Below are 22,950 nucleotides of genomic sequence, written 5' to 3'. Positions count from 1 at the left end.
TTCTACTACGTGCTCGAGATTAACCACTTCGATGTGATTTTAAAATCGACCCACTCTAACTAAAACGCCCATTCCTGACATCGAACTTCATTTTCGTAGTTCGTTCATTTTTCTTTTTTTTTTTGTGAATTATCATTTTAATTTCCTACGGTTAAAAATCTTATAGTTCATTTAATGTTTTTATCTGATTTTACATGATATTATTGTATATATGTAATATATAACGTTATCAAGTTATATAGAAATGTTATATAAAATATTTCCGGATTTTTAATTTTTTTCGTTGCTCTTGTAACGTTGTTTATATTTATTTATTTATTTATTAAACGAAATTTTAATCGATTAATTTGAATAATTATAGAAATAAAAGTGTTATAATAATTATATTTTCGCATGTAATTAATATAATGATTATACTATTAACGTGTTTATTGGTTAAAACATGTAAATTGTTATCTATTCGTAATTAGAATATACTTGTCAACGCACAATTAACGAATCAATCATCGTTAAAGTGTTATCTTGTCTTTGTCTCTTGGACAAGAGTTTCTGTTGGCGAAAGGTTAGCCACGTTTCCTTAATTAGGATTCGTAGAAAGTATTCTAAACACTTTCGAAGTCATTCTCGAGCGTTGAGAGCAATCTCAACGTATTACAATATAACGTATCGCTTCAGTTTATCGTGTTTAGCCTACTTCTAAACACATTTGTTGAGTGTCTATCTTTATTATTATTCTTACTCATATTACCATTACCAGTATCACTTTTACTAGCACAACAACAATCACTCTAATATCGCGAAAATTATTAATATTGTAACAATAATCACCAACATTATCACATCATTACAAATACACTACTAGCATGAGCACAAACATTGCTGACATAATAATAATTACTATTGATTATTAGCATAATAGCATTTACTACTATTAATAATACAATCAACAAAGTATTGCTAGCACAATAAAAATTACAATTATCTAATATCGTAATCACAAATTTTTGTTTAGAACAATAATAATTATTTCCATGTACTAACACAATATCATTTGTTACTACTATCTACTAACCCAATTATAACTACGCAACTATTTACTAGACCGATACCAACTACACAACTACCTACTAACACCAACTATTATTACTAGATGCAATAATGATTACTATTACTGATAATTGTTACTACTGTAAATATTAGTCCTACTTAGTTTGGAAAAATAGCTCCTACTAGTTTTATTATTACATTGTGTCAACGGCAAATTCCTTCGAATTACAACTATCTACACAAAAATTCAATACAAATTATCTAAAAAAAAAAGTTCCTTCAAATTACAATTATTTAATATCGCAATCACACATTTTATTAGAACAATAACAATTACTTCTGCCAACTCGTACAATATCATTTGTTACTACTTCCCTACTAGTCCAATACCAACTACACAACTACCTACTAGCACCAGCTACTGTTACTAACACAATAATGACTACTATTACTACTATTGTTACTACTGTAAATATTAGTCCTACTTAGTTTGGAAATAACTCCTAGTAGTTTTATTATTACATTGTGTCACCTACTTAGTTTGGAAATAGCTCCTAGTATGTTTATTATTATATTGTGTCACCATTGTGTTCCTTCAAATTAAAACTATCTAATATCGTAATCATAAATTTTATTAGAACAATAACAATTACTTCTGCCAACTAGTACAATATCATTTGTTACTACTTCCCTACTAGTCCAATACCAACTACACAACTATTTACTACCCCAATACTAACTACACAACTACCTACTAGCACCAGGCTACTGTTACTAGCACAATAATGGCTACTATTACTACTACTGTTACTACTGTAAATATTAGTCCTACTTAGTTTGGAAATAACTTCTAGTAGTTTTATTATTACATTGTGTCACCGGCAAGTTCCTTCGAATTACATCGACATCGTCGATCTCTCTTCCTGCCGTTCGTTACCAGCCAGACCGAGATTGCATTCAACGAACTCCTCCTCCTCCTCCGTAGCTTCCGGAAGTAGAGTCCGATGAGTAGTTGCCCCGTACTCCTTCTCGACCACCTCCTATTTGTAAGCAAAGCAACCCATGCTCATTCGTTCACTTCATCGTTTTCTTTTTCTTCCAATTCAAAGCTTTCAACAAAAGCTTTTCTTATTTCGAATAAAAAAATTATGCATAATGTGTTGACTCCCCCAACCACCTCGACCCCACCCCAGCCCTCTTTTTACCAACTTTGAGTCTATTTATATATACTAGACATACTTATGTAAATATGTTTCATAAGTACTTTTGGATACATACGTTTTAGTAGAAACATTATTAAATAAGGAGAGGCAGGCGGGGCTTACTTGGGTAGCGAGAAGAAAGCTTATCGGAGTGTGGAATCTCGAGTATGAAGTGAAAACACAACACAACACCAAATAACGAAAACGTTCGTGATTTCACCGGAATTTGCCCTCGAAGAATTATATTCGTAATTTTACTGGAAAATTGGGCATGGTAAAAGTAATAGAGAAAGAGAGAGAGAGAGGGAGAGAGAAAAAGTAAAAGAGATAAAAAAAGAAGAAAAAGAAATATACGTAAGAAAATAGAATTGGACGGTGGGCTGGTAGAGTGGGAGGAACGGTCAAAATTGGTTTCAAGGTTCTTCGGGAGGAAGAGAAGACCCGTTATTGTCTTACATTTTGGCCGACCCCCATAGTAAGTAACTGCCCTCTCTTTCTCTCTTTCTCTCTTTCTCCCACTTTTTTCTCTCACTCTCTTTCTTACGTATTACAGTCGATCAACCGAGACGAAAAAAAAAACAAAACAAAACATAACAAAAAGAAAATAATATAATTTCGCGTCATATCCGAATTCCAAATGGTATTCTTCAAGTTGGTGTTCGGTATCTTCGAGGTCACTGAGTTCTTGCGGAGCGTCAATGACCGCCGGCTTTAATCATTATTATTAAAGCGTAACTGTCGCTCTGTACAAAACTTCTCCCCCTTTTAGAAACTTAACATCAGACTACTTTTCTTAACCCATTGGGCTAATCCAATCATCTTCCATTGCAACGATTTTTCTTATTCTTATGTTTGTAATAATTACATACGTCCCATCTTGATTTAATACTTCTTCTCTTTTTTTTCTTGTCTTCTTTTACAAATTTTTTGATTACCCAACAAATTATTCCCATAAACTAACCTCCACTCATACACCCTCCCACCACCATCACCATTATTATTATTATTATTATTATTATTATTATTACATAGAGAAACATTTCTCTCATTGATTTTCTTACTTTCACGATGAAATCGATGGGAAATTAAACAAAACAAAACAAAACAAAATAAATCGTATTTCTATATCGAGAGAATATGGGTTGTTGTTGTTGTTGTTGTTGTATTGGTCGTATCGAATACTAGAAATAGGGTCGATTGAATTTCTCGTTGACAACGACGATGACGAGAACACGTTGCTTCTTCGGTTCTTAATGTGACGTCAGGATAGCGTAGAAGGAGTTCCGTTAAGTCTTCTCTCTCTCTCTCTCTCTTTCATTCTTATGGAGGAGAAGGAGGAGAAGAAGAAGAAGAAGAAGAAGGTGTTGTGGGAATCATCCGGTTTGAAGATCCTCGTACCTCCTCCTCCACCTCCACCTCCACCGTTTTCTTTTCCCGTGCGAGTACTACCTCACGGAATTCTATCCACCTGCTTTTTAACAAGAGAAAGAAAGAGAGAGAGAGAGAGAGAGAGAACGACCTACCTACCTATGGTTCGTCTCGCGTATAAGTACTCAAGTTTCCGCTCTCGTTATCCCTAGCCGCTTTTATCGTCTCCACCTCCTCCTCCCACTCCTCCTATTCCTCCTCCTGCACCTCCACCTCCTTTTCTTCTTCTTCTCCTCCTCCTCCTCCTCCTCCTCCTCCTCCTCCTTTCGGTGGCAAACTATATCGACGTTATCTTTCGACTTTCAACGAGTTTCCTTACTCTACTTGGTCTCGTGGCATACGCCTGGCGTCATTTCTTACTTCCAACTTTGTTTCTTCTATGTTTCCCTTGTTAAATCGTCTTGTTACCTTAATTCTATATCCCCCTCCCCCTCCCCCTTTACCCCTCCCCCTCCCCCTTTACCCCTCCCCCCACACACACCTTCTCTATTCCCCGAATAAATGTTCTTAGGTTCGAATATATTTCATCTCTATGATCTTACATAAAAAAAAAACCTTATTGGTTTTTATTATTATTATTATTTTTTTTTTTTATTATTATTTCGTAATACTTTTTTCGCGGTTAATTTCGATCAGTCGTCGTGGATGGTTTTTACATTTATATTACGATTGTATTATTGTTATTTCATGTATATATACATAGATATTATTTAAGAACGATTTACGGTTACGAATTTTACGTTTCATATAATTTCGAACGATTTAAAAAAATAGATAATAAAAGGTATTCGACGTGTGTTAATAATTTGATTAATCAAAACAACCGTAGAGACAAATTGAGAATTTAGATATGAAACTTTGCGTATGAATAATGAATATTGAGAGATACGTTACGCGTTACTCAATGGCGGCGGGGATTGTTTAGAAAAAACATTAAAAAAAAAACCCAACCAAATTTTCTTTTATTGTATTCAAAGTTCCCCTTCCCTTCCCTAACGTTAGTGGTCGCGTGTTTCTGCATGAGCACCGAGAAACCATAAATAGGAAATGTTTTTCAATTATTCAAGTTTACAGGTGAGGAAATGGTAATGAATATAAAATGTAATGTATATAAAACACAAACAACAAGTATATTTAATCGTATTCAAAAGGTGACACAAGAGAGAAGAAGCTCCCACAGCCTTCGGCACAGTAACAACAACAACAACAACAACAGCAGCAGTAACAGCAACAGCAGCAATTTGATAGAGTACCTGAGGAGAGTCTGTTAAGGTTACCAACTTTCTCGTCGACAACTCGTGTGGCTTTCGTTTCTCCCTGACTTTCGTGAACTCGTTTGAAGAAACGTGTTATTTGTCGATGATCGAATTTTATTACTTTACCAAATCGTTTAAGAAACATTTCAAAAATCAATCATATTAATAATAATAATAATAATAATATATAATAAAATCAATGTGGCCGTCTAGTTCACGTTGGATTACTAGTTTTCCTGTCAGTGATGATTAAAATCAAACAAATAATGTGAGAATGTTTAATAAAAATGTAATGGATGGATGACATGTTTAAAAAAAAACAATCAAAATGTACTGTTGATAACAAAGAATCCGGGGTAGTATTGGATAGGTGTTAGTTAAAAGGTGTTCATTAAGAAGTAACTACTTGTAATCTATTAAAGAAAGAGTAGAAAAACAAAAAAACAACATGATAACAATTATAATAATATGATAAAAAAAAAAAAAAAGAGAAAGAGAAACAAAAAGGAAAAGAGAGAGAGAGAGAGAGAGAAAAGAATATTAAAAGTAAAAGGAAGATATGGAGAAAGCGGACGACAGGTTGGTTGGTTGGTTGGTTGGTTGTACGAGTAGGTAGAAGATATTTCTCAAGGAAATAATTGAACGAGCTTGAAAGAAGAAGAAGAAGAAGAAAAAGAAGTAGAAGTAGAAGTAGAAGTAGAAGTAGAAGTAGAGAAGAAAAAGAAGAAGAAGAAGAAGAAGAAGAAGAAGAAGAAGAAGAAGCGCCATTATTCGATCGTTTAGGCGTCTCTCGGCTGTCGTAGGGTTCGTCGTAAGGTTCGTCGTAGGGTTGTTCAACGTTCGAAGGGTCTCTGCTCTGCTGGAGACGACGCGTTCGTCGTTGAGGAGAAAGAGAAAGAAAGAGAGAGAGAGAGAGGGAGTGAGAAGGAGAGAACGTGATTTGATAACACGGCATCGATCCGTAGCAGCCTCTCAGGATGCTTCGTCCCTTCTCTTTTCCCTCCCTTTAACCTTTCCTCTCTCACTCGCTCTACTATCTTTTTATCTCTCTCTCTCTCTCTCTCTCTCTCTCTCTCCCTCTCTCAGTCCAACTCTCACTCTCTCATTTCTCTGATTCTTTCGTTGCCGCAACGAGGAGAATTGTAAATACCAGCGACGCGCCGATCCTCTCACCCCTCACTCCCCCACCTCCCTCCCCCCTCTCTCCCACCCTATAGTCGCCCCACCCTTTTCTCACTTACTCTCGTAAGTGTGAGTGACGAAGGTGGATAGTGAAGTCGGCTCTCATTCTCCCTCTTACTCTGCGTCCTGCTTTGCAAGAGAGAGATAGATAGATAGATAGAGAGAGAGAGAGAGAGAGAGAGAGAGAGAGAAAGAGAGAGAGAGAGAGATGAGAGAATCCTCCATAAATTCCCCGTCGTCGGGTTATTCCGGACGTGTCGGTACAACGAAAATATTCAGCACGTGTGACGAGTTACGTCGGTAATTCCCGTTGCGTTACGTCGTGTTGCACGTTGTTGCCGTTGCTGGTTGCTGGTTGCTGGTTGCTGGTTGCCGTTACTGTTGGCTATTGCTGTTGCCATTGCCTTTGTCGGCGATTGGTGTTCCTTTTACTTTGGTTGTTGTTGCTGCTCCTCCCCCTTTTTCTATCCAGATGCAACAGCGAGATCTAATAGTAGGCGGACTTTTCTCTGACTGTCTCTCTCTCTCTCTCTTTCTCTCTCATTCTATCTCTTTTTTTCTTGTCCCTTCTTCTCGTTTCTTTTCCTTTTCTTTTCTGTACTCCGTAATCCATGGAAAAGAGCTATTAATAGCAGAAAATCGCCAGGAGGGGACGGAAATCTCTTCCGATGGTGGTGGTGGTTCGTGCTTGAAGAGAATCCCTTAAGATTCATATTTTATTTTCATGCTCTCATTACGGAAATACTCGGACTGATTTTGTTGTTGTTGTTGTTTTAATTTAAAATAGATATCGTTTTTACAAATCAAATTGGACTCTGTGACTTTTTAACCAACTCAAAGTTCTTTTGAATTAATTCTTGGATGAGGGGGGAAAACACACAGGGAGAAAAAAATTGGTAAATGTTAATAACGTAGTAAATCTAAAATCTGTCTCATCAAAGTTGTGTAGTTTCTCTCTCTCTCTCTCTTTCTTTCTTTCTCTTTGTCATCAATTATACCGCTAACTACTATTTGATTAGATTCAATTTGTAAATCAAACCTTCAAAGTACCGACTACGAATTAGAATGAGTAGATACCTACTCACGTACTTATTCAAACATCGATCAAGACCATCCGCTCGCTAATCTCCATAAATTTGTCACGTGCGAACGTCGTCGAAGCACGCTTTGTTTACGTTCGCCTCGTCGACCAAGTGAAAGTTCCGCCATCGTTGGATAGATAGACCTGAAAGAGAGACAGAAAGAGAAAGAGAGAGAGAGAGAGAGAGAGAGGAAATTTAACGCATACGTTCTCCGCGTGCACGCTTGTGTTAAACTTATGCGCGTGTAAGAACCTAAAATTAGAATACGAATGAAAGGTGGAATGGGGATAGTAAGAATTTGTCGGACACTATCGTATGCATTTAAAATATTCAAAAAAAAAAAAAGAAAAGCGAAAATTGTATTAAAAATTTATTTAAATTCATTCGTAAATGTTTGACAATTTTATACATATATATATATATATATATATATGAGTTTATTGAGTTTATCATGTTATTTCACACAACGTTATTTTAAACTAAATAAATTTCAATATAATTTTCACCCCAATTTGGTGTAATTGTCAAAAATGAACCAATTAATAATAAAGTGTCTGTTTGTTATTTCAATATTGTATAGAGATTTTATTTAGTGTTCAAATATATAATTCTTTAAATATCACGAAAAACAAGAGATACATGATTTTTAGACCATTTTCATAATTATGGGCACATTATATATTTCATTTCTTACGAAATTATCAATTCGAATTTTAAGGTAAAAAAGACAAAAAAAAAAAAGAAAAGAGAGACAAAGATAAAGATATCGGACCATCTTTGATAAGGAGTTTGAAAAAAGGTAGGCGGGGTGGGGAAAGAGGAGGAGGAGGAGGAGGAGGGGGAAGGAGTTATCTCTTTGTCTCGGAGGAAACAGCTTCTCTCCCTCGATAAGTCGATTTTTCGCTCGAACAAGCTTTCCTTGTCAAAGGAAGATGTTCGTCGTCGTCGTCGTCGTCGTCGTCACGAAGACTGCCGACGACGTGCAACAAAATCGAGAGGAAAAGTCCTAGAAATTTCATCGACCTTTCACGTCGAACTTAACATTAAATCTTTCTCGTGAAAATTTATCAATTCAATAACAGCAACCAACGATTACAAGACCACACAACAACAACAACAACAACAACAACGCAATAACAATTGTTTTAAATGAAAACGATTTATAGAAGGATTAATAAGGGGACGGGGGGAAAAAAAAGTAAGAATAATTGTTTTAACAATTGAATAAATAAAAGTCATGAAAATTGTAATATATTCAAAGTTCAATAAATTCATCTCATAATGATATTAACAACAACAACAACAACAACAACAACAAGCATATGGTTTTTTTCATGAGAATGATGAAAAAAAAAAATAAAAGAAGAAAATTAGAATTACAAGGAAAAAAGATTAATTGAGATCTACCGAGAATGTTTTTCGTTGAATAATAAATTTCATGATAATATTGACAAGAGGCATGAACAGCAACAACAGGAGGAACCATATGGGTTGTCTAATGAAAGTACGATAGCTATGATTTGAAAATAAGAAAAGTTAGAATGATATAGGAGTGGGGTGGGGGTGGGGTGGGGGGTTTAGATCAAGGGAAGTAAAAATCGTTCGATCGTAAATTACAGAGGCGTTATTAAATTATCAGCAGCCGAGACGACTTGTATTACATGCGGAATGCGAACGGAGTACGAACGAAGCGATTGGCTTCAAGGCGACAAGTGGCCTGGCCAATGAACCGGCGGTGGTTCGACCGAAGTCTGCTTGGTTGGTTGGTTGGTTGGTTGGTTGGTTGCTTGCTTGGCTGTTTAGCTTGCTAGCTGATTTTCTTGCCTTGTTGTAACGCATAAGGACCAAGAAGAAGAAAAAGAAGAAGAAGACAACAACAACTCTGACGAAGAGTCGAGATTGCGTTCACCGTTCGTGTAAAAAAAAAAAGAAGCAAAAAATCGTTAAGACCCAGATCATTGGAACGATTAAAACGAGCACGATTTCTAAATCGTCCAAATGAGAATGTATTACGTTGTCCTCATTGATAACTACATGCAACGCAATCATTAGAATGTTGATGATGATAAATTATTTTTTTCTACAGATTAAAATTACGAACATTCATATATTAACATTAATAGTTTGCAAGCTTCTATTTATTTATCTTTCTAAGTTGTAATTTTTCTTAATATTTTTTTCTTCTTCTTCTTCTTCTTCTTCGTGATACTTTATCCAGTGAGTAATTACGTAGGATAATTACGTAGGGAGAGAAGGATAGTTCTAACGGATTCGTTATTTTCGTAGCTCGAGATCACGAACGGAAAATCGAAGGTCAAGAAACGACCTTCGTGCGAGAGTCGACCTTATCGATAATTCATTTATATACTCCCTTGAGTTAGAGGGGGTAAAAAGTGAAAAGGTAGAAGAAGAAGAAGAAGAAGAGAACAGGCCATCTATACGGTCTTCTCTTTTCTCTTTTCTTCTTCTTCTTCTCTTTACTTCTCTTAACTTATTTTCTTCTTTTCTTTTGGATTCTCTCCCGTGTATATATTACACTCGTATGCGCACGCGCACGCGTGCGTACGCCCCGTACTCACACATTGAGAATAACTTTAACTCGTCTCTCACTTTTCACGGAATACGATCATAGCTCTCTCTCTCTCTCCTACCGTAAAATCAGTTACCAACGGTCGGTAAAATCATATACAGCGAGAAGGATAACTCGATCGTTAAAGATGTCTTCCCTCATGTGACCTTGACTTATTCTTCTTTTTTTTTTGGGGGGTTTTTGTTTTTTTTAAACTTCTACTTCTACTTCTCGTTCATCCTCTTAATCTTGTTTTTCTCTTTCAAATCTTCATCTTCTCTTCTCAATCTTCTTCTTCTACTTCTCTCTCTCTCTCTCTCTCTCTCTCTCTATCTTTCTTTTTCTTCTTTTCTCTTTCACTTGCTCTTTCTTTCTTCATTTAAACGATCTTATCGTTTTCTCACATCAGAGTATCTTCTGAGTTTCATTCCATTAACTTCGAGTTAAACGATAGCGCCACGTATTAATGAAACATTTGCCTTGTCTCATTTTCGTATTCTCCTCCTCGTCTTGTCTTTCTTTTTTCTCTATTTCTTCTTCTTCTTCTTCGTCATCATCATCATCATCATTATCATCATTATTATCATCATTCTTCTCTCTATCATCATGAAGTCTAGTCTCACGTCGCACTTGGACGATTTCCAGACGGCGTCGAGCGATTTAATTGACCCGTCGTCAAAATGTAGGACACGTTCTTCTGACAAATCACGTTTGTATATTTCGTACGAAAAAAAAACAAAAAACAAAAAAACAAAATGGTGTTTTATATTTTTCTTCGACGAAGAAGTAAGTAAATCTGTTTTTATATTCATTATCGTGAAAGTTAAGTTAGAATTATTTTCTAATGTTACCATCTGTCGTTAATATTTAGTCAAACTTTGAATAATGTTGTGAACAAGAAAATGGTTTCCTTAAGATAAAAAGAAATTAAAGAAAAAGAAAACACAAAAAAAAAGGATTCTAAGAATTATGTTAGTTCGTGACGTTAGAAGTATGCATTGATGATAATGATGATGATGATAATGAGGATGAGGATGATAGTCATCATCAATAATATAAGTCAAACGAATGAACAAATTTTTCTAAGCTACAGAAAAACTCTGGTAGAAATAACATTACAAAATAAAATCTATTATAGTTTATTATTGTTATAAAGGACAAAGGGATCGAGAAAAGAATGAACACAAATTTTTACAATCTACAGAATGATTCCTAATAGAATAAAAAAAGAATCATCGGCCATGATGATTCATTCTAAGATAAGAAAGAAGAAGACGAAGAAGAAGAAGAAGAATAAAGAAAAGTACAATTGGGCAGATTTGGGATAAGATTGTAAATCACTGAAAGATTTGTTATAGGTCCCAATCGGCAAAGAGAATAAAGAGGAAAGGTATTTTTCCTCGTGACAGGTTAACGAATCGATTTTTTTCGATGTTGAGAGTCCATTGTACGTTAGCAACAGTCAAGAAGCAGCTTGTTGTGTGAAAAGTAGACAAAAGTAGGCGAAATAGAAAAAAAGAGGTAAAAAGACAGAAAATCAAATAAAATAGAATCTTAATAGAATACAATGAAATAAAATAAAATCAAATAAAATAAAATAAAATATTAGAAGGAAAGAATAGTTGTTGTTTTTTGGACATTTGAAAAATATCTAATCTCTTTAAATTTGTAGACAGAATTTTGGAATAAAGACAATTTATCTTTGTATTATTTAAAAATACACAAATTTATTTATTATTTGTCCTTGCTTATTACACTTAAAATCTTCTTATTTTATAATAATTATTTATCTAGTCGTTATCTTTCTCACTCTCTTTGGTGTGGAAAGGTAAACGAGCCTTCTCAAGGAGAGAGAAATGCCTTCTCTCTTTCTCTCATTTCGTTTTCTCGTTTGGTTGGTGTCGTACGTGCGTGCGTGCGTGCATGCATGCATGCGTGAGTGTGAAGCTTTAAGCGAGTTAAAGAAAAAGAAAAGGATAGGGATGGAGAATGTGTGTACGTGCGTGTGTGTGTGTGTGTGCGCGTGCACGCGCCGATATATATTTAGCAGGCGCACGGCATTTCTCGACCCATATACTCGACGAGTAGCAGCACAAAATGTCTTTTCTATGTTAGGGATGGAGGGTTGTCTCACTCTCACTCTCATTCTTTCTTTCTCTCTCTCTTTCTCTCTCTCTCTCTCTTTTACATTCCACAATCCCAAACTGTAACAAATTTGGAAAACCAAACTTTCTATCTAGTTCTTCTTTATCTACAATTTTGTTTTCTTCTTATTTGACCTTTCCTAAAAGATTCCTTCAAGAATTATTAAATAAAAAAGTAAAACCTATAAACAGTTCATGAATTAATTAACAAAAATAACACCAATTTTTATTGTGAGATTGATAAGTTGTATGAAATAAATCCGCCGACAAATCTTCAACTTTCATAAGTTGGTACATGAAAATTGTGATGATAGGATAAAGATACTTGACAAGAGTTTACGTTGACGGGATATTACGTTTATTTAATTGACGATCCTGCATTCTCTCGCGATCAAACCTTATCAATAAGGATCTATATCGATATAGGGATAAACGGGGTGAGTCATTGTCGAGTATAGTATTAGGGGAAGGAACTTGGTTAACCACTACTAAATCAATGTGCAGTCACACCGATATAGACGTATTATCTTCCTAACCCTCTGTCAACTCGTGTCGCGCATCTGTGCAAGTCTCTCTCTCTCTACGATTTACTGTTAATCGATAACACGTTACTTGCGAAGAAGCATTACGAAGACGCTGACCCTTTGCCTGTTTTATTCGTTTGAAGCCCTCTCCCTACCCTCCCAGTGCTCCCCCCCTCCCCCGTCACGCCCCATCACTCCAATTTTCAACCCTGACGCAATCAGCAGCCAAAAAAACAAATCAAAATAAAGTAGAACACGGTTTGCGATATAATTCGTATTGTTCAATAATTCATCTTCATATTTAAAATGAAATGATATTCAAAAGTAATTTTCCATAAACGATTTCCATAAAAAAAAAAAAAAAAAATGCGTATCCATCTATTAAACTTTGAAATCGATTGGAATACCACCATACCACGTTATTCTTCTTCTCTTTTTTAAAGATGTAACTTTATCCATCGACGTTGTTTATCATAAAGACGTTAATACGATACAATAAATAATATGTGATAGGGCTAGAAAATTGTTTTCTTCCTTTTTAAAGCTTACCATTTATTATTTACAACGTCTAAAATTGTATTTTCTTTTATGTGTATCATCGCATAATAATAATCGCGATCAAATTGAATTCGATAAATAAAGACCAAATACATTATCGCTTTAGTGATAATAGTAACGAACGAAATATATTTTCGTGTTTAATCGTTTATGCAAAACTTATCTTCTCACGCTGAGAATTGAACATGTTTCAAGGGAAATCGAAGTTTGTTACGTAGTTCTTTTCTACTTTACTTAGTTGTGTTGTTTATTTGACTTTGCAAGATAGAAGTAAAGTGTTATGAGAACATTTTTCTTTACAAGAGAAAGAGAAAGAGAGATAGAGAGAGAGAGAGAGAGAGAGAGAATGAGTGAATGAATAATAATGTAAGTTAATTGAAGTAACCGTGATAAAAATAGGGAAACTCTTGTATGCATGTTCTACATGTGTATATGTGTATATATATATATATATATATATATATATATATAGTTACAATGGTAACTGTGTCGTACTTATACTTCCTATTACATGGTAATCGAGTCGCGTAACGAGAATGAACGTCCCACATTATCTAACTTAATTTCCTTTCCTTTGACCAGTCCGTTATCGTGTCTCTATTGGCTCCGCAATGTCGCGGTTATCGTAGCACGGAATAAATAAAGGTTAATCGATTAACGGCCCAACACCAACCGATAATTCTTCTTTTTAATATCATTGCTTTATCGATGATAATGATGGTTGGGTTAGATCTCTGAAGAGTTCGTGATAACCATCTGAAAACTTTGCTTTTACATACACATTGTTTTCGTACGACACTTAGATAATCTATGATTATTTTCTTGTTTATTTTTCGCATAGCATTAACGGTTAATTAAAATGTTTAATTTCTTTTTTTTTCTTCTTTTTTTTCATTAAAATGATAAATACATGTGTTTACTTTAATATCGGTATAATTTAATGAATTAATATATAATGCGATATATTGAATCTTTTTTTTTTTTTTTATATAGATATTTTTTTTAAATAATGTCTCTGACATATTATCGGCCATATGCCGTTCTACGTAATCTTTTTTTTTATCCTAATTTGTGTGTGAGTTCTAGGTAAGAATATAATTACGAGTTTTACATGCTTTAGAATTGTGTCAGAGTTGCGTCGAAGTGTTGATTGTTGTTGATTTAATCATATTATCAATTTTTCTGTTTTTTTTTTTTTTATAGATCTTCAGTAAAATGTATAATTTACTTTTTTTACTATAAATTATGAAAGAGATACGATTAACGTATATTCTGAATGCCCATTAGTATCGATTTATATATGATCGACGAACAACGAGTCATTTGAGGAAACATGATTCTCAATTTGGTATCGTTATTCTCTGATTAATTCCTTAATAACGAAACATTGGAGTATTATCGTCTAAATTGGGGAACGTACATTTGATTATCGGTTAAATACGTGAAACAGATGAGAATAAAAATTAATAAGTGTTGTCGAAAATATATCCCAATACATATTATATTATCGGTTAGCTTCTTACGCGAATAATTTGATGAGGGCATGCATGACTTCATTAATTGCTTAGACGCATATATGGAAGTAATATTACCGATAGTGTCTCGAGACACGAGGGGTCTGGGTGGTGGAATGGGAAAGAAAGGTGGGGTGTGGTTACGACGAGACGAAAAATGACGATGGATGTAGAACGAAGGAAGCTACGTTTGAAGCAGCAGCAGCAGCAGCAGCAGACGTAGCAGGGGTAAAGGGTCGAGTCTGATGGTGGTGGTGGTGATGGTGGAAAGAGGGATGCTTGAGGTGTGGATTCATGGGTTACACTCGGCGGCTTCTGACGTCACGAGGCTTGTACGCAAGCCTACTACTACTACTGTTACCACTACTACCACCATCATCAGTGGCACCAGCGCCACCACCACTGTCAATGTTATAACTACTACTACTATTCTAGCACACTTCTACTACTACTACCAATTCCTACTATCAATATGGCTCTTGAGCAGACTCGTGTTGGACGGTATGCCAACGCAACACGCTGATGCCACGGTCACTACTACTATTACTATCTTTTACTACACTACAACTACTATTATTACCAGTCAGTTAGCAACGGCAGCGTTAACAGGCCTATACTGTTGGAACCACCCCCATCATTACTATTAATACCGTCTCCATTACTAAGCTACAAGCAACCTAATCCCAGTATTGTCGACAAAAACACTGTTTTCTCTAGGACATCCATAAAATGAACAGTTCCTTTTGAAATTGACTCGACCGTGATCATACCATCATACACTTTTCATTTTCTCTGTAGTAGTAGTACGTTTAGGTTTGTTTCTATTATTTACTTCCTACAATCCTATTCGTTTTTGTTTCTTTCATTAAAGGTTTTAGTGTTTTTTTTTTTCTTTGGTCGTATTTTCTTCTCGGTTCTGTTAACTTTGTTGCTATCCCTTAGTTGTGTCCTTAAACCCTTACCTTACGCTTCTCTGACAAGCCAGCCAAGTGCTGCTTGCTCGATTACAGGATAAGTGTTGTGTCGAAGGATGAAAGAAGTGTGCTTGTAAGAGAGAAAAAGACAGAGAGGAAAAAAAGGGTGACCTGAACGAAGGAGAAAAATAGAAAGAGAGAAAGAGAAAGAAGAGCAATACCTAATCCTCCCTTCGTTGGCCCACGCTCGGCAGGAAATCAATAGAAAGAGATTCTCTCTCTCTCTCTCTCTCTCTTTCTTTTTCTTTCTCTCTCTCTTTTTTTATCTTTTTCTTCATCTTTTTTTTTTTCTTTTTCTACTAGCCACAGAACATGGGTCGGTCAAAGAAGCTGAGAAAAAGGCCATGCTCTTTTACCTTCCTTTACTTTTCACAATCTCTATCCCCCTTTATCTCTCTATCTTCTTTCTCTTTTCTTTCTTTCTTTCTTTCTTTCTTTCTTTCTGTTTCCTTTTTATCCTTCGTCGTCCCTTTTTATTTTCCACACTGTCCTTTCCTTTTATATATTCGCCCACTTTCGCTCCTCGACTTCGACTTTATCCTTTAACGCCAAGTTCGAGAATCGTCATCATCGTGTTGTTTTTCTATAAAAAAATAAAATAAAATGAAAAGAACTGGAAAGAAAAGAGCCAAGGATTGCTTTATTTCTACGATTAAGATCCCTGATATCGTTTCTCCTTCTTCTTCTTCTTCTTCTTTTTTCTTTTACTATCTATTTATTTCTCATTATCATGCATTTCAATCCATCGAATTGGATCATTTGCCTTTTTCAATGTCAAGGTAATTGGAGTATACTTTTATCGATCGTGTTACTTACTAAACGTTCAAATGTAATGGATTTCAATTCTAAGAAAAATAAGAAGAAGAAGAAGAAGAATGAAGAAAGAGAAAGAAGAAGAAGAAGAAGAAGAAGAAGAAGAAGAAGAAAAGGGCTCACGTGGAAGAAAGAGATAAGAGAGAGAGAGAGGGGTTTTAAAACGAGTCAGGTAGGTTCTCTCGTCAATAGGGTCTCGTTTTCCAACCGTGCCACCGACCGGCGGCTGCCCTTTAAACTATTACGTAGAATTTCGAGACTCGTTATTCGTTGAAGTATCCTCTCCTCTCCTCTCCTCTCCTCTCCTCTCCTCTTCGTTCTTTTCATTTTCCCCCATCATTCCTCTACTTTTCAACCCTCTTCTTCTTCTTCTTCTTCTTCTTCGTTCATGCGATCGTTACAGAAAAAAAAAACAAAATAATATTATCGAATATCATAATATTCATTGTAAATAAATTCACATTGAATTTATTTGCAAATTTTATTCAATTGATTTCTTTATAGTACTACTGTACATTTGTATTTTTTTTTTAATTTTTTTTTCCATATAATTCAACAACTAATTATTATTTACCATTATTTTTATTCCCTCGATTATAAAACATTTCATTCATACAAAATGTTTCAAGATTTTGGTTTTTTTTTTTTTTTAATCGAAATAATAACGTACCGTTAAAATTATATTTATTAAAAGATTTCGAAATTGTTCAATCGCAAAATTGATCTGATTAATTTTTCAAATTACAATCAATTCAAATCACATTGTATAAATAATAATGTTCGTAATAATATCAATAATATAGATGGTTTATTTTATAACGAAATGTTTGATAACCTTGAAGATATAAAAATCGATTTTGTATTTTAGATCGTTCTAAGAAGTTCAAGAGTATTCAAAGAGATATCCGATCGGGATATCGAATGATAGGGAAAGGGGGCGAGGAATCGATCAATGGAACACGCATCTCTCTTCTTCTCTTTCTCCTTCTCTCTCTCTCTCTCTTTTACTCACTTTCTCACAACCAACCACCCACCCTCCCTCTTTCTATGTCTGTGCGTGGGCTCTTTGGAGTAAACGTTACGTCAGTGGGCGTCGCGTGACGTAACGGAAGTCGTGCGTCACCGATGATGTAAAGTAACGGGCGGAAGAAGAGGAGGTGGACGCGGAGGTGGAGGAAGTGATGAAGAGAAGGAGAAGGAGGAGAAGAGGAGGAGAAACGTCCGAAAGAGGCCATTGACGAAAGGGAGAGAGAGAGAGAGAGAGAGAGAGAGAGAGAGGAGGACTTGTTGCATGTCCTTTTACAGTTGGCAATCTTTACGACCGTTGACATCCTATGAAATCTTGTCCCTTATGCTATAATACCATTTCTCGATTATGATTGCAATAACATGGAATCTTAAAATGGGACAGGGATAAAAGGGTTTATACAGAGAGAAAGAGAGAGAGAGAGAGAGAGAGAGAAAATCATAGGGATATAGAAAGAAGAAACCTCGTAAAAACGTGTCCGCGCATATTCTCATCGAGGGCGCGTGTACTTGTTGCATATCCGTTTGCGCATGTGTCGTCGTTTTCTTAAGATTCTCCGTTAGTGGGTCAGAGAAATGAGGGAAAATGTTCTTCTCATCGAGATGTATGCGTAAGAGAAAGAGAGAGAGAGAGAGAGAAACGTAAAAGTTAAGGTGATTTAAATTAGGTATGCATATATACGTATATAATGCTGTGGGTGTGTATATATACTTATTTGTAAATTTGTATTGAAAGAAGAAATAGAAAAAAAGGAATAAGAAAAGATAACTTAAGTAGATATTTCACAGACGGTGGTGGTTGTTAAATCTTTTCCTTGAGGATCCTTTCCCTTTTGGATTTTCTCGAACAGCTGCTGGCACCTCCTTCGTTTAATCAAGACACCCATCCTGTGTTATACTTACAGCCTCGATCCAACAGCTCGTGGCGGCTCGTTAATTAGCAATTTGCTTTCTCGTTGTAAAGTCGAACAGTAACATCGCTTGCATAATCTTCTTCCTCTCTTTCTCTCCCTTTTTTTATCGCATGTTCTCTTCTGGATGGCGAAATGAGGGAGGAAGAGAGAAGAAGTGGAAGGAGACAGCAGTGAAGGAAAGAAGGGTAGCTAACACTCTAGTACCGATGCAAACCAGCACCAGCACCGATAGCACACTAGCAATAGTAGTAGCAGCAGGCAGCACCAGTAGTGGTGTGTTTAAAACTCTTGGATAGTTCTTCGTAACCTGGCACGTTTCCCAGGCTCGTTATTTTCTAGCGAACGTATGCTCTTTTGTAAATTCGTCTCGTCCGTCGTTAGATGACGGCAATGATCTTGTTTTTCTTCTCTTTTTCTCTCTTTATCACAATTTTTGTTGTTGTCGTTGTTTAACGAATACGAAACACGATTTTAAAAAGTGTGTACGCGCGCGCGTCATCGTGTTTCGATTCCTGGCCCCCTTTTTTTCTTTTGACACGTTGAACAACGAAGAACGTTCTGGACAACGAAAGGGTTTATTGCAATCCCTGCCGCAATCGGGACGGTATTTTCTGTTTTTCTTTTTTTATATATTTATCTTAGTTCTTTTTGTAATTCATTATTATTTTTGGCACGTCCGTAGTTAAACCGAAACTAACGATAAAATATATTTAAAATTCTAAATGTCGTTTATTTTTTCCGTTACGATTTACGTTCTTGCTTACAGTCGACGCTAACCCCATCCATCTTATCTTCGGTGTCCTTATTAAAAAGATACAAAGGAAAATAAGCATTTGTTGCGTACACGGCTCTGCGTAAATATATATATATATATATATATAGCACATAGATACGTCGTATAAAAATCTTTGAAACAGGCAGGACGACCTACTTTTAACACACGCTTTATGAAACTACGATAGAAAGTCCGTTGTCGTTGGTGACGTTGAAAGTGACGTTGGGTTTGGACGTCATTCTCGTGTGCAGTAGAAACAGTAGCAACATCAACACAACAAAAAGAAAAAAAATCAGAGTAGAGAAAAAGATCCTTTCGAAGAACAATTAGGTCCTTTCTCGTCATTTGCTGTCCTTGCCTTGTAAAAAAAAAAAAAAAAAAAAAAAAAAAACAACCAATAGAAATTGAAGCAAAGAAAAGAAATAAAGGTTGGGAAGAAACGGACATGAGGTCTCTTACCGTGGTCGATAAAGTAGATCCCTTGACCGTAAAATTCCACACTTGTTTTTTATCCGTTAGATGTCGACAGCTACGACAGGTGGATTCGACCAATAGGCTGTACGGCTTCAGCCCTCTCTTGCCCCTTTTGGCGTCTTTAGTAGGAGAACACGAGCGCCCCCTTCCCCTCCCGTCTCCTCGTCATGCGGCTCGGTTCGCCGCCGTCGATCGGCGCTCAGCCGACAGTGGCACGGACAGTGATCGCAATATGGCTTCCGCCTGCGCTATTAAATGAGTGTACTGTCGAAAAGTGGTAACGGACATGGTGGGATTTCGAAGGGTGCGCGGGTCTTTGCGCGCGTGCAACTGACCGGCGTTTATCGTCCTAGTTTTATTTGTCCTAACAATAATCGTTGTCGTCGAAATTTTAGTGGATAACCTTATTGAGACTACGTCGAATAATCTCGTGCTTGATGATGTACGGTTCGTTCGAAATGTGCTACGATTGGAAGAATCGGTGAATTTAAGAAAAAAATAACGAACGAATAGCAGCAGCACGAGTTTTGACGAAGGAACAAGGGAAAAGTGTTAAAAAAAAGGAAAAGTGAGAAATAAATTGGAAAAAATATAGGAAGGGGATTGAAGAGTTCTTCTAGTAATAAATAAATAAATAAATAAATAAATAAATAAATAAGGTGAACAAAAAGTAACTAATTGGATTTTCAAATAAGTGAAAGAAAATCGCATAGTTGTTGGTTAAAGGAAGGGGAAGAAAGAAGGAAGTAAGGAAGGAAGGAAGGAAAGAGTGGTAAAAGGAAAAGAAGAAACGAGAACCGAGTCGATTAGTAGCACGAGAGAGAGAGAACGTTCTCTTGGTGTTTTGTCTCTCTCTCTCCCTCCCGCGACGACGAAGGGGCGAGCGAAGGAGGGAGGGAGAAGGAGCGAGAGCGCGCGCGCACCTCCTCTTCTACGGTGTACGGTACGAGTAGTGAAACCGTGCGCCGATTATGATGCCCGTGTGTTTTCTCCCAGCGGCTATGTTTTCGATGGTGGTGGGACTGATGATGCTGGACGTGATTATTCTGATGTTGCTGGGACAACGACACGTTTCTACTACTCGTCGTCTATTATATTAACAATAACCATCAGAGATAATATTTTTTCATAATATTTATACGTACAAATAATATCACACCTACTGCTATCGTTACAAGGACAGAAAGAAAGAAAGAAAGAAAGAAGAAAATACATCCCTTAAAACAAAAAAGGGTTATTTTCGGTTCGTCTTTTCAATAAGAAATGCTCAAACAAAATTTGCGATTAACAATTTTTCAGATTCTGTTTTTTTCTACTTCGATGATATCATAAAAAAAAAGAACAAAATAAATAAAAAAAAAAAAGTGTTTTTCCCCCCTCTCTGTTCCCCTATTTTATTTATTTATTTTATAAACATTTTAAATTGGACAAAATATCGATGATCTTGATGGACATAGTCCTTCAACGTTAAGCGTGGCAACGCACTTTACGCCGTGATATATCTCACTTATTTATTTTTTAATTAAACATTTATCGTTACCCTCTTCTTGCAACTATCTCGTTTGCAACCACAAGCCCCCCCCCCACCCCGCATCTGTCGAATAATCGTCGTGTTTGTCTCTCTGTTGCGTTTCGTAAAACAAAAAGAAATAGAAATAAAAACAGGGGTTGGGAGTGGGGGTGTGTGTTGAGGGTGTCGACACGCGCGTTTATAGTAAAAGTGTGTTCTCGTGTGTATAATACAGGGAGAAAAGTTCGTCGTAGTGTTTGTATCTATATATATATATATATGTGAATGCGTGACACGCTCCGTTTGTCGTCATCGTCAGCGTCGTCAGTGTCGTCGTCGTCGTCAGCATCGTCAGCGTCGTCGTCAGCACCGTCAGCGTTAGCTTCGTCGTTACCATCGTTGTCGTTGTCGTCGTCGTCAGCGTCGTCGTTGTCGTCGTCGTCGTCGTGTACGTAGTGTTCGGGCGCGCGTTTGTGTAAAATATCGGAAAGAGAGACGTTCGTATCCGTCGTCGTCGTTGTCGTCGTCGTCACCGTCACCGCCGCCGCCGCCGCCGCCGCCGACGTGGTGGCGGTGAGCACCAAGTGAAAAAGAAGGAGAGAGCAACGCGCGCGACGAAAGATAGAAAGAGATAGAAACACAGAAAGAAAGAAAGAAAGAAAGGGAGAGAAAGAGAAATAGAGATAGATAGATAGATAGAACGAGAAGCACACGGTGGTGACGTTACAGGCAAGGAGAGAAACTGAGAAAGAGAGAAAGAGAGTGAGAAGAAGAAGAAGAAGAAGAAGAAGAGGCAAACGAGCGAATCGAGGCGACGTTGCCAGAGTTTTCCTTCTCTCGTTCCCCACTGTCGTTAATTCTCTCTCTCTCTCTCTCTCTTTTCGTGTTTGTTCATCACGTGAAATGAGAAAAAGAGACCGTGAAAGTGTTATTAAAGAAAGAGAGAAAGCTATATATTGATACTAAAGATAAATAGAAACTCTGATGTATGTAAGAGAGAGAAAGAAAGAAGAAGAAGAAGAAGAGAAGAGGAAGAAGGTGTTAAGTGGATCTAGGGAACTTTTCCGATCCGCCTAGGGAAAAATATATGCCCTTTCTTGTCGATTCGAATCGGCAGAAAGTTTGAGTTTGATTCTCTGGGCGCCGATTTACACGGATGCCATGAGACCTGCTGCTGTTGGTGCTGCTGGTGCTGGTGCTATTACTACTTCTACTACTACTACTATTACTACTTTTACTTCTACTACTACTACTTCTATTTCTACTTATACTTCTACTATTACTACTACTACTACGTGCCGAGACACGTGACAGGCCGAGTTAGAGTACGCTCGACGAGTCATGAAGAAGCCACGGTAAGAAATTGAATAATGTTTTTTTATTTATTTATTTAACTTTTCTACTTATATCAAGCCCTAACAATTTCCACAATATTTTCTCAATCATCATGTTTGTAATGATGATTTTTAAAACAAAACCAAAGTTACTCAATTAAATAAACAACAATAGAAAAAAAAAAGAAACTAACAACTTGTCTTTTAATCAATTCGAACGATTTCAAGAAAATATTTTGGTCACTTGGCCCCCCCCTCCGCGTAACAATTGATTATTAAAAAAAAAAAAAAACAAAGAAAAAGAGAACAGTAATAAAAAGTATTGTCAGTGGTAAATTTCGTGCTACAAGATGTCAGGTGTGTTGCAAACATCGCTAGGGCTAAGGGAGTGCACAGTTTTTCTCACGGGGGATGGATGTGCCTTTGAACGAGCGAGACAAACACCAGTGTAAGAGAAAGAGAAAGAGAAAGAGATAGAGCGAAAGGAAAGAAGAAAAAAGACAGAAAGATAGAGAGGGAAATTGAGAGTAGGGAGGAGTAGGAGGAGGAGGAGGAGGAGTAGGAGGGGGAGAGGGAAGGAAGAAGGGTTTCGAAGGCTACACCAGCGAGAGAGCACCATATGAC

The 22,950-nt window shown here is 36.5% G+C and overlaps 1 protein-coding gene and 2 long non-coding RNA genes across 9 annotated transcripts in view; 2 read left to right on the top strand and 1 right to left on the bottom strand.

The window, feature by feature from the left end:
- lilli (AF4/FMR2 family member lilliputian) overlaps positions 1-22,950 on the top strand; it is a 183,509-nt gene that overhangs the window by 26,775 nt on the left and 133,784 nt on the right. The window contains exon 1 of one of the 7 annotated variants that reach the window (XM_015326737.2): positions 21,461-22,347. The exons of the other annotated variants lie outside the window; for them this stretch is intronic. Within the exon in view, the coding sequence (XP_015182223.2) occupies positions 22,334-22,347 (14 nt within the window). The 5' untranslated portion in view covers positions 21,461-22,333. Of the gene's footprint in view, positions 1-21,460; positions 22,348-22,950 lie in introns of those variants that run through there. 7 annotated transcript variants of the gene reach the window in all.
- On the bottom strand, positions 108-19,606 carry LOC107069605 (uncharacterized). The gene is made up of 5 exons (XR_016178445.1): positions 19,468-19,606; positions 18,223-19,366; positions 15,469-16,063; positions 7,205-7,340; positions 108-2,087 (listed from the first exon to the last, which is right to left on the bottom strand). It is a non-coding gene; the product is annotated as an uncharacterized LOC107069605 (long non-coding RNA).
- Positions 8,504-14,138, top strand: LOC149033455 (uncharacterized). The gene is made up of 2 exons (XR_016178446.1): positions 8,504-10,552; positions 10,638-14,138. It is a non-coding gene; the product is annotated as an uncharacterized LOC149033455 (long non-coding RNA).

Source organism: Polistes dominula, unplaced genomic scaffold (assembly GCF_049000335.1).
Source record: "Polistes dominula isolate Pdom_NZ unplaced genomic scaffold, Pdom_raw_medaka contig_373, whole genome shotgun sequence".
In the NCBI taxonomy this organism is placed as follows: domain Eukaryota; kingdom Metazoa; phylum Arthropoda; class Insecta; order Hymenoptera; family Vespidae; genus Polistes; species Polistes dominula.
Note: the sequence above shows the minus strand (reverse complement) of the source record. Positions and strands in the feature narration are given on the sequence as shown.